The sequence below is a fragment of the Nematolebias whitei genome, chromosome 9 (genome assembly GCF_014905685.2).
Source record: "Nematolebias whitei isolate Nwh7 chromosome 9, NemWhi1, whole genome shotgun sequence".
NCBI lineage: Eukaryota > Metazoa > Chordata > Actinopteri > Cyprinodontiformes > Rivulidae > Nematolebias > Nematolebias whitei.
In genome coordinates, this window is record NC_056506.1 from 21,640,318 (window position 1) to 21,652,531 (window position 12,214).

At 38.2% G+C, this 12,214-nt stretch overlaps 1 protein-coding gene across 1 annotated transcript in view; it reads right to left on the minus strand.

Annotated features, from left to right (window-relative positions):
- brinp2 (bone morphogenetic protein/retinoic acid inducible neural-specific 2) overlaps nucleotides 1-12,214 on the minus strand; it is a 198,815-nt gene that overhangs the window by 2,969 nt on the left and 183,632 nt on the right. The window contains exon 6 of the mRNA XM_037682126.1: nucleotides 915-1,137. Coding sequence (XP_037538054.1) covers nucleotides 915-1,137 — 223 coding nt within the window. The remainder of the gene's footprint in view (nucleotides 1-914; nucleotides 1,138-12,214) is intronic.

Here is a 12,214-nt window from a genome sequence, read left to right on the forward strand (position 1 = left end):
GTCTTCATCAGTGGCAAAAAGGTGGCTGCTTGTGGTTTTAGTAATTCGTTCATGCTTTGATATATCTTTTTTTATATATATATCTGTTACTAATTTAAAACTATTGGTAAATTTATGTTTTAATATTCTAAATCTTATTATCAGATATATGTTTTATTAAATCATTAATGAATTACTAAAACCACAAGCAGCCACCTTTTTGCCACTGATGAAGACTGAAGAGTCCTTAAAAATGAACTGGAATTCCTGTCACCTATAAACTATGGAAACAAACCAGCGTTTCAAAAGAAGCATAGTGATTAAAAGATTTAGTTAAAATTCCAATGAAATTTATGTTTTTAAGAGCCATGTGGTCTGGTTTGTGAACAGCACCTTTTCAACTACAGTACAACTTGTATAGCAGCTGGTTAACCCGAGGCATCTTTTGAAATTGTATGGAATTTGATAAACATGTATTTGGTATAAGAGAACACAAAACAAATGAACAAACAAACAAGTGTGTTTGTTCTTTCAAGCATATGCATCAAAAGCTATTTTGCTTGTAAGCGTAAGTATAGATATTTTGTACATTTTAAAATAAAAAAATTGTTAACATTTCTGAAAGTATGCATATAAACATCCTTATTAAAATGTAAACAAAGATTTTGTGTGATATGTTTACTCCTGGAATAAGTGATGAACACGTTCAGCTTTTCCCCAACCAATTTCTAACTAATTATCTGTAAAAATCCACAGTTTAGCCATGTTTGTGTTTTCCTGAAGCTGATTAGTTATGGGGGCCATTTAGAACCAGTTAATGGGTTTCAATAAAAGACAAAGTCACACAAACAGATACAAAAAAAATTACATAATCCACTTTTTCTGGTGGCAGGAAAAAAACATCTAATTTGTTCTTGAGTGTGGCTGTGGCTCACTTTTCTCGAGGCAGACTGATGCGGGGCTGTTTGGGACAGCGTTTGCTCAGGGTGAACAGTTTCCTGACAACCTTCTGGGCTTTTCCCAATATCAGTGCAGTGCTGGTCTCCAGCTGGGTGTAGCGTTTTTGGACAGATACGTCGGCAGACCAGAACTTCGTGATTGTGGAAACATTCAAAAACCGGTCAGTGGGCAAAAGCTTCAGAAAGGCTTTGAATTCATCTGCAAAAAATGTCAACAGACATGAAGGTTGGAGAGTAAGAGAAAAGAGAATAGACAAATTAGATGATCTCAGGTACATCAAAGCAGTTCACACTCATATTGTCATGATAAACTCCATGATATAAAAAAGCTTCTTAGTCCAAATAAACTGCAATTAGAGTAAACAATTATGCTTTAATCTGCAGTTATCCTCATCACTCTATAGCTATCCAACTAAGCACAAACAGAACATTTTCATTTATATTGTAAATTCATTTCTTCAAGCCTCAACACATTTAGCATTGCTTGTTGAATGGTCCCATTAAAATAAATTATACAATAGCCAAAAAGGCTATATTCTATCTCTAGTGTTCTCCTTTAAAATGGAAATGTTTGAAAACAGCATTTTGCTGCCTTCACAGGAGTTGTCCATTAAAAAGAACCCAAAGTAGAGAACAAAATGTAATGCAAATATATTTGTTAATGCAGCTGTATAGGGCTTGTCATTTTGAGCTTTTTTTATGTTTATGTACTCTTTATATATTTAGCAATTATACCACCTATATTTTGCCAAAATCACATCTTATTAAAAAAAGAAGCCACTTCTAATGAAACAAGTATCTGTATCAACAATACATTATATTTAGGCATCTGCATTAGTGCGACAAAGAGTAAGGATACAATCACATGTTGTCATCTAATGACCCAATAATTAGTGAGACAGTAAATTAAGCTAAGCAACAGTTTCAAACTGTAGCCATTATACAATAAGTTCAGTTATGGTACAGGACTATATACTGTACTGCTATGTTCACACTGCTGAGCTTAATGTACTATTTAGATTTTTTGCACAGATCAGATTTTTTTTATTTATTTTTATTTTTTGTGGAGTCGTTCAGATTATATTTTAAATGCAACAGTCATCAGACTCCAGTGTGAACTCTTGATAACCCTGATGCAATCCTCATATGCAGCAACACTGAATTTCTGTTACAGGAATGACATACTAAATGAGAAACTCATTCAAAGATTGATCCAATCATGCTAGTATAAATACGGTCTGACACTAATGTTGATATCACATGTTTGCTGTTGATTTTCAGTCAACCAGGACAAAAATAATTAAAATAAAATAAAAAAGCAACTGGACTTCTGTAGCTGAAGCCCTTGAAGTTTCAAGATTTAAATTGCACAAGGTTGGTATCAATGGATCAACCCACATACCTCTACCTCACTCATGTAAAACTCAGATAAAACACAATCACAGTTCAAGCTAGTTGCTTTCCAAAACATTTAATTAAGTGTCTGATTTAGTACCAAACATGAAAAAGACCTGGGTTGGATTAAAGAATAAAAAAGAAAAATCAGATTTGTGTTGTTCAGATTGTAATAACAAATCAGATATGTCATGCATATGGGCAAAAAAAGAAAGTAAAAAGATTTAGGTTATTTTTCCTGCTGTGTGAATGTAGCCATCATCACACACACTTATCACAAGTTATCAGCAACAATACACTGCACTTTCTTTACATTTTTAATTACAGGCAGATAATCCTACCGAAATTAATACAATTATAACTGTTTCTTGTGTCATCCTATACCTTAAAAACAGTCAAATAAATATGATGATAAACAATTGTAGTCAAAGTTTATATACACCCATCATAAGCATGATTGTGGAAATTCTCTAATCTTCACAGGGTCAAAATTATACATGCAGACCCATCCATTCCTATGGACATTATTTAAACCCACTTCTTACTTTTCAGGTCACGGGGTGTAACTGGTGCCCATATCCAGTAGTCACTGTGTGAGAGGCGGACACCCTGGACAGGTCACAAGTTTATCACAGAGACAAATAGAGACAAACAACCATTCATTCTCTCATTCACTCCTAGGGACAATTTAGAGTTACCAATCAGACTAACATGCATGTTTTTGGTCTGTGGGAGGAAACCGGAGCACCTGGAGAAAGCCCACGCATGCACGGAGAGAACATGCAAACTCCACCCAGAAAGGCTTCTGGCAGGAATATGATTGGACAACCTTCTTGCTGAGAGGTGGCAGCTCTATCAACTGAGCCACCTTGCCACCCACATGCAGGCCCAAAACATTCAACTGAATAAATTAGCAAGTGGTCCTTAATGGTCTAAAAGTCTCAATTTGTCAAATATACGACTTCTTAATTTCTCCTTAGGGATTGTGTTGATTATAGTTTTCCTTTGCTAAAAAAAATAGTATGTTAGTCAGCACATTAGATAAACAATACTTAAAACTAAGGGAAAATACAATAACCTCAGAAAAGATCTAAGAGGGTATTGGTAAGGATGCTCAGGAGCAACTCACACTGTTGCTAACTCCTTCTTAAGGAAAGTAGCTATTGGCTGCCCCAAAAGTCACTAGATGACATCATAGCCGCAGTTCTACTTTCAACCCTCCTTCTTTATCTGTGTTGAGGACTGAGTCTGTGTGAGACCTTCATCCAAAGTGCTCTATCAACTGCTAAGCATGGCAATAGAAGCCTTATATTGCACTGATGCATTGCACAAAGAGAATGGAACAATAAAGTAGTTATTTTTTCAAGTTCCTAAACTTCACCTGAAATTAACACTCTGCAAGGAAGACTGAATAAATGTCCAGCCATAATTATGCCAGAAACACAATGATGGCTTCAAAACGCGTGTGATCAAAATTCACCTTGTTAAGGGACATTTGATGTAAAATTTGTGGGAATGTATGTAAGTTATCAAAGCAATGTATGTAGCCTCTATGACCAATGGCTCTATTACTAATTTACACACTGTGCGAATTGAAAAAAACAATAAAAATCCACAACAAATTTAAACTTTTGCAACCCAGTTCCTCTACTTATAAACAGGGATCAAAGTTCGCCAGTGTCATAACTGATTTTCATAATTTTTAACATGGCCAGGATGGATATATGACATCTTTAAAAATAAGACGGGGGAATTAAGGTGTTTTTTGTTATGGTCTGGTAAATCAACCCACCCAATCTAATTAAGATACAGGGATTAAACTGATGCTGCATTCAACAAATAATGAAACTGAGTCATAGTTTTACCAAATCAGAGCAGAGCCGGTTGTGATTTCTGATGTACGGTCAGCCCGGGTGCAGCAGTGTTCCCAACTTAGTGTGAGACTGCAGGTGAAAGCTTCAATCATTCCATAGTTCAAGTCCTGAGTGAGCAGCAACATTGCACATAACCAATCCACTGTAGCCTTGGGAGACGCCAAAGCCAACTATCACCCTCTACCCCACATTTTGCACACCACGCCCTAGATCTTCCTAGACTTTTGTATCTAAAATCTAACATTGTAATAACCCCTGGAAGTCCCATTACAAGTTTGTTTAACTTAGGGAAAGAAAACTGACCTAATTTAACAACCTAAAAAAAAAAAAAAGTCCACAGAAATCTTGTCTACCCTCAGTTGCCCCATGCTGGACCCTTAAGCAAGGGTTTTAACCCCCTCCATCTGCTCCCCTATGCACCATAGATGGTAGCCCTCTGCCCCACACATGTTTCTGGCAGTAGCTCCATGGATGTATCAGGAAGGGTATCCGGCATAAAGCAATCGTCTTGTGACTTTTTGTGGCAATTTCAACAAACGGAGCAGCTGGAAGGGTGAGATGGGGGGTATGTGTACATATCAAGAATCTCCTGCATTGAGAAAAATAAATCTCTGCACAAGTGAACTCAACATACAAATAGCACATGCTGAAATAAAACCATGTATGATTTTTGGTGAATATGCCAACAACATTTAGGTCTTCAAACAATTTAAGTTCCATTATGAAGTAGTAAGTAAATTAACATGTCAGGTATTTGAGAACTCTGTTTTTTTTTTTTTTTAAACCAGCTAAGTGAGACCTTCTAGAATAATACTGAGTCTGTTGGAGAATCAAAATCCCATGTGCCGTTTCTAGCAGGAAGTCAGCTAAGAAATCCACAGCCAAGTCAACCTGCGCTGAGCTCAGCTGACAAGACTCAAGCCTATTACAGAGCTCAATGATCCCAGATGACACGACAGTCAGGTTCTTTCCAGCCCTTTCTTCGTGCATGTCTGCCTCTTCCCCTCACAGTGATTGTTCTCTTTTGGACAAGCAAGATGAGGTTGTCTCTTTTTGTCTCAAGTTGTCTGTCTCAGCTCCCTTTGGTGTGTATTTGCTTCCCGTCTACTTCCTGATATCTTTTTTTAAACCTGTTTTGTGGTTAAAAAAAAGGAAAAAAAAGAATAGCAACTCTTCCTGCTATCTCATCCATGCATGGTGTTCCTATTGTTTGTAGATTCTTATAAATACTTGGGAATTTTGGTCGATGCACATCTCTCTTTTAAACCACATATCAAAAACTTGATAAAGGAACTTAAATTAAACATGAGTTTCTTTTTCAGAACTAGATCTTGCTTAACTCTGAATGCCAGAAAACACCTTATAACCACTACCTTCCACTGACTGACTTGGCCACTGACTATGATGACATTATTTACATGAATGCCTCTGCCAGCTCCGTGCAGATGTTGGATTCTGTCTACCATGGTGCGCTAAGATTCATAACTGGTTGTAACTACTGTACCCATCACTGCACTCTGTACTCCTTGGTCAGCTGGTCATCATTATCTATACGTAGTCTCTCACACTGGTTCATTTTCATCTATAAATCCCTCCTTGGTCTGCTGCCTTCTTGTATCTCCTCCCACTTGTCACATCGTCAGTTCAGTTACAACATGCGCTCTAAGACCATCATTACCTGCAGCGTCCCCTCAATGCAGACTGAACTTGGCAAAAAGGCCTTTTCCTACTCAGCTCCAGCAACCTGGAACACCTTGCAACAGAAAGTGAAGTGTTCCACCTTGATTTATTTAAGGGGTTTCAAACATTTGATAATGTCAATAGAAAAATCAAAGCAAATATGTTCTTGTTTTTAGTATTTTACCCTGTTTTACGGCACCCGGGTTTATTGTTTTAAACACTACTCATATGTTAACTGCATTTTTACTGTAGTTTATTGTTATCATTGTTTACTGTTATTGTTGTCTGTACTTTATATATATGTTCTGTCTGTAAATGAGTCATTGTGGCTCATTGACGCTAGCCCGTATAGATAAAGGTTGAATGAAGTAATGAGCTTCCTTTGTAGGGTGACTGGGCTTAGAGATAGGGTGTGGAGCAATGTCATGGGGCTGGGGGTTGGGGGTGGGGTCGCTCAAAAGTAGAGCCGCTGCTCCTCTACATTGAAAAGAGGTGGTTCCGACATCTGATAGGATGAATCTTGGATGCCTGTCTTTAGAGGGTTTTTGGGCATGTCTCACTGATAGGAGGTCACAAAGAAGACCCAGAACTCTCTGGAGGGAATATGCATCTTCTCTAGCCTGGAAACGCCCTGACCAGAGAAAAAATAATAAACTTGAGTTTATTCTTCTGGCTTAATCTATGCTCATTCTATTCCCCGTTTTCTTTTCAGTTTGTACTGTCTTCTGAATCTTATACACACCAAGTTTTGTTCATTAATCATAACACCACCCTGCATTAATCACTTACTTTTAAGGTATAGCAAAAATCTGTTCCCATCACTTTCAATGTTTCAATGTTATGGATTCACCATTGTTTCCATGTTTCATTTCTGTTTCTTGCCCTTTAATTTTTTTGTTCAGGTTATTTTTTTTAATCACCTTGATCTGTAGTTTGGTGACTTTGGATTAATGCGTAAAGGGTAGGTGTAACCTAGAAAATGGGATAACTAAAGCCTTTTCCTATTATTCTTCGTTTACTCGATAAACTGCCCACGTTTTCTTCATATTCTCTACTGTGATTACTCACATTTCATATAACGTTCCCTTAGCAATGGTTTGCACTGCCATCATGCTGAAGGAGTTTGTCTGTCTGTTTTTCTGCCATTTCTTGACATTTATGACTATGTTCAAAATTTATGGTCAATTTGGCTCACTCAAATTCTATTAGATGAAGAGCCAGGGGTGTTATTTTCCCTAATGGATGTCAATGTAGCTCTGAAATCTTAATATCTGGGCTGAGTAAGTGATTCATGCCATCCTCAAGCAGACGGTAGCTAAATGACTTGCTGTCTGACTGTTCGTCTGTTCATTGCCAGGATACACATGGCTGAAAAGTGAGTGTTGGGAATCAAAACGCCAGAAGATTCAAACTGCTAAACTGGTTAAAACTACAAGTTTGTTTAACAGTACTGTATTTTTCATTCTATAAGACACAGATTTTTGCATAATTTGCATGCCCTGCGACTTATACACCAAAGTGACTTATTTATGTTTTTTCCTCCATATTTATGAATCAATATTTGCCCAAGATATGATTGTTTTCTTTCATTCTGACATTGAAAATATTGAACACTACCATTTTCAGCCGCTGGATGGCAAAGTGGTATGGCATGCCGTTGTATAATGTAATAGGTAAAAGTGGCTATTAATGACACAGTCAGCTTGCCATAGTTCCACATTTGTCCAGCTCCGGGATCACACCAGTAGCAACCGTCAAATCAGCTTCATTTCGCTGCGCCGCCCTGGCGAAATGAAGCTGATTTGACCAAATTGAAGTGCATTTATTAAGTAAAAGTTCAATTGAGACATACCTTTGCGATAACATCGAGCAAACAAATAATTGTTTTAGGTGCTTATCTTGTTAAATTTCAAAGAAATGCGCAGTGTTTCTCCTTCCTGATTTCCTCCATCTGCTCGCTCCTGGAGCACCGAGGCAGCGAACACTTGTGAAATGAAGCTGAGTTGACTGTCAAAGTGCATTTATTAAGTAAAAGTTCAACTGAGACACACCTTTATTATAAAGTCGAGTAAATAAATAATTGTTTTTAGTTGTTTATCTTGTTAAATTTCAAAGAAATGCACAGCAAGTCATCTCTATGTGCGCTCCCGCGTTCCTCATATTGACTTTTGAAACAAGTTTGAAAATAGTAGATGTGATTTCCTGCATATTGGTGTAGTATGCTAAGGCTAGGTTAGCTTCAGTTAGCTTCAGAGCTCCACTACAGTCAATTTTTAATGACGGGTTCTCACTTTTTTGAGCTACTTGACAGATATGTGACAGAGGTACTGTGTTGTAGATGGTTTAATCAGTGACATGAGACGTTAATTTTCTTTGACCCATCAAAATGAATGTGCTCTTTTATTAACAGAATCAAAATTTAACATCAACAGATTGTACACTTGATTATACTATCGGCTCTGATAAATAAAACTTGGCACGTTTTACTTAACAAAAACAACAGACATTTCTGAAGATATCTGGATTAATTACTGGCAAGATAGAAGTTTGAAGATGGGAAATGAAGGAGTTTAAATGGAGAAAAATGTGGAGGAAGAAAGTGTGTTGACGAGGAATGGCACCCTTCATCCGACCCCAGCTCAGCCCCGGTACACTAGGTAGTGAAGCGACTCGTTACCTTTGCAGAAGATAGGTCAGCTCCGGTATGGAGTTCCATTTCAACGCTAACTTTCAGCGTCTCCTTAGGATGGATGAGAATCGTCCGAAGTAGTGACGGTACTCCGTTCAACACCACGCTCACCTCCCAGGTGAAATCACAGCGAGCTGTGAGTCCGTCAGAGGTTCCACTCAGATGTGGAAGGCTCCATAATCCCAGCTAGACTCGGAAGAACTCCTAGGAACTCCAGCCGAACTCCATCAGAACCAGAAGAAGTCACGGAACCAACCAACTCACTCCAGAACTCACTCACTGGAACTAGGAAGTGTCGACTTTTAAAGAGTCTGCTTCCGGTCACTTTTGGGAAGTCCTGATTGGTTGAAGGAACCAACAGGGGTGTGGTTTTAGTGACGTCAGAGGGTCATTACAAGTCGAGAAAACAACGGAGATGTTTAGGAACAGACAGAGAAAGGTTTTGACCAAGAGAGAAAAACTACAGGTGTCAGTTCTCTTGTTACTGTCTGAGAGGTTTAAAAACATGACAGTATGTTCCAATAACTTGTTTGCGACTGTCTCCGACTTTTGACCGACATCACTCCTTCTCATTTCAGACAGAAGATCAAAAATGCATAATTACTTTGTAATATAGACATTGAGCTTGATTTCTACTTTGAATGAGGATTAAAAATCATTAATACTGTTTCACAGTTGATTTAAAATGAGTGGTTCACTTCAACATTTAAAAATGGTTTGAACTAAACACACTTTTGATTATCAAGATATTGTAAAATAGTAATGATAATATAAAAAGAGAGTGTTCTTTCAATTGATTAGTTCAGGATACAATTAGGAAGTCTCTGGATGAGCTAAATTGTATTTCTGGATTCAAATCAATGAAATAACAGTTCCTGTCCCATGAAGGTCTTCAGAGGCAGGTTTGACCGGAGGCCTAGTTCACTACATTGGTGTATTTTAATGGGTTATTAAACATCTATTTAATACCTTTTTTGTTTATTTTGTTTTATGGTGGACCTCCAAGCACCAGCTTGCGGACCCCAGGGACCCAAGTTTGAGAGCCACTACTCTGAAGAACAGACTAGGTTTTTTTGTGGGGGAAAAAAAAAATCTTAAAATATTATATTTTAAGCAGTTAAATAAGGTGGTCGATTTTTATTTTAAGGAACACTGTCATAAAGATAAAGGGACGTTCAGCAGTGAAATAACAAAAAACAACAACGCACAGTCGAGGATGCAAACGTACAGGAACCAGAAAAGGACACAAGAAGGACCATACAGCCTCAGACAAATTAAATAATTAAACAAACTGAAACAAAGAATACAAGGAGTACAATAATGAATATGATTATAAACACCTGAGAAGAAGACAACCAGGAACAGGTGAGTGTGATGGGGCAGGAGCAGAACAGACAACAGGTTAGAGAGTAATAAACATAGTAGAAAACAAGTAATTTTAAAACTAAGCACACAATGCAAACCTAATTATAAAACAAACAAAAAAAAATGTAAAAACATGAAACCAACCAAACTCCCAGAGAACACCATTCAATCAGCCATGACTTCAAGTTCCTCTCTAATTCCAAAGTTAAAAGTGCTGCGCAACAGCAAACATTGGATGTTCTGTTGATCTCATTTTTAAACCTGCAAAGATTTTTTTTCCCCCAATACATAAACTTCAAACAGAAATTAGTTGTACTCATTTTGTTTGTCATGAATATAAATTAGTTCCAACCACTATCAAAATGAATCTGCCAAAGCTGGAGTTACAATGAATGCTTTTTGTATTCCTGTCATGTGTCTCTGTAACCGCCAGGAACATTTTTGTGAGCTTTTTTTTCTTCACGTGGAGAACCCGTCTGTCAGTCACATTTCAGTGAAGAGCCTCTCATTAAATCCCACATGATTTCTCGCAACAGCAACTTCAATAATCATCCTTCTTTTTGTGCGCTTTTAATTCAATTGCAGATATGACAATGCTGTTGGTGTTGGGATGTCTTCAGGCGAATGCAGCAGCACTCGCCTTTTTTTTTTTCTCTCTGCCATGCTGCCGGCTGGGGGCCTTGAAGCGGAAAACAGAGGGGTCCAGAGCTGTCAGGAAAGCTGCTATCTCCATCACTTCAGTGTCTGTTCCACATTAAAGGTCTCATCCATCATACATTGCTGACAAAACGATCCACATAATAGTTAGCAGGTTTGACAAATACTTTAGATCTTCTGTATAACAAACTAACTAAACTTTAAATCTGAAGGGTGTCTGATCACTGCTCAGTGAATTAAATTTATCTTTAAAACAGTGGCTCTATTAAAAAAAGACATGAACTAATCCAGAAGAACAACAAAATCCTCAAACTGCAGTGCATTTCTTCTCGGTAGCATTTGTCAGTGCTTATGTAATCCTGTGTCTGCAGGGTTTGAGCTCAGGTTGCGTCAGTAAAAGCATCCGGCGTACTACAGTTGCCAAATCTTTTGAACGAGTTTGCTTGTTGTGGCAACTGCTGAAGAAGGGAGCAGCAGAAAGGTCAACAACAGCAGTAAGAGATTTTTGATATGTGGCAGCTCTGAATGCATGGAAGACAACAGAAATATTCACAGTTAAATAAGAAGTTAAAGCTTCTAGTGTAGTTTAGAGTTAGGAATCTGCAAAATAATGTACATGTTATACAAAGTCAATGCTTGTTTTAACTGCCTGTATCTGATAGCACCACAGCACGCTATTCAATTCAGTTCAATTCAGTTTATTTATATAGCGCCAAGTCACAACAGAAGTAGTCTCAGGGCACTGAAAAGAAATATTCACATACATATGTGAATATGTATATACCTGTTCTAGAATTGCGCCGCTCAAGGTGGCTGCATGTTGGAGCAGCTCTGTTACTTTCATTCTGAGATTTTGCTTTTGGAAATTTTAATTCCTTTTTCTGGATGTAAATCACATTTTTTGGATTATGGTTTCTTCTGGTATCAGATGTTGTGCAGCTGGAAGGATTTTTACTGAAACTTTTTTAGTTTTGGACATTTGTTATGATGCGTAACCATGGCAACAATGCAGTTTTCTACAACAACAGCAGCTGATTAACATCTCAAAAGCTCAAGTAATATCTCAACTACAGCCCCAAATCTCAAATGAGTTGAAAAGGATGTTCTGTGGATGCATTCTCATCTACCTGCCAGCTGTGCTCGAGTGCCTGACCACCGAGATCCTGGAACTAGCAGGAAACATGGCTCATGACAATAGAAGGACAGGATCGTCCCTCGGCACCTACGGTTGGCTGTCTGCAGCAACGAGGAGCTCGGCAGACTGCTGGGAGGAGTGGCCATCGCTCTGGGAGGAGTTCTACCCGGCATTCAGGCGGTCCTTCAGCCCAGAGGAACCGAGAGGCCAGCCGAGTCTGGGTGGACGGATCGGACGACATCTGCAGCCAGTTTCTTAGGATCCACTGTGGGATGGACCTTTACAAGAGATCCTTCCTGCCTACAGCCATCAGTATCTATAACATCTCTTAATGAAATGACGATAACGAGTTACAACAACAAATAATTTCCCTTTGGGATTAATAAAGTATTTTTGAATTGAATTGAATTGAATAAAAAAAAAACAATTAGTAATGTTATTTGGCTGCGACGCTCTCCTGGGTGGCCTGTGCTGGGAGCCC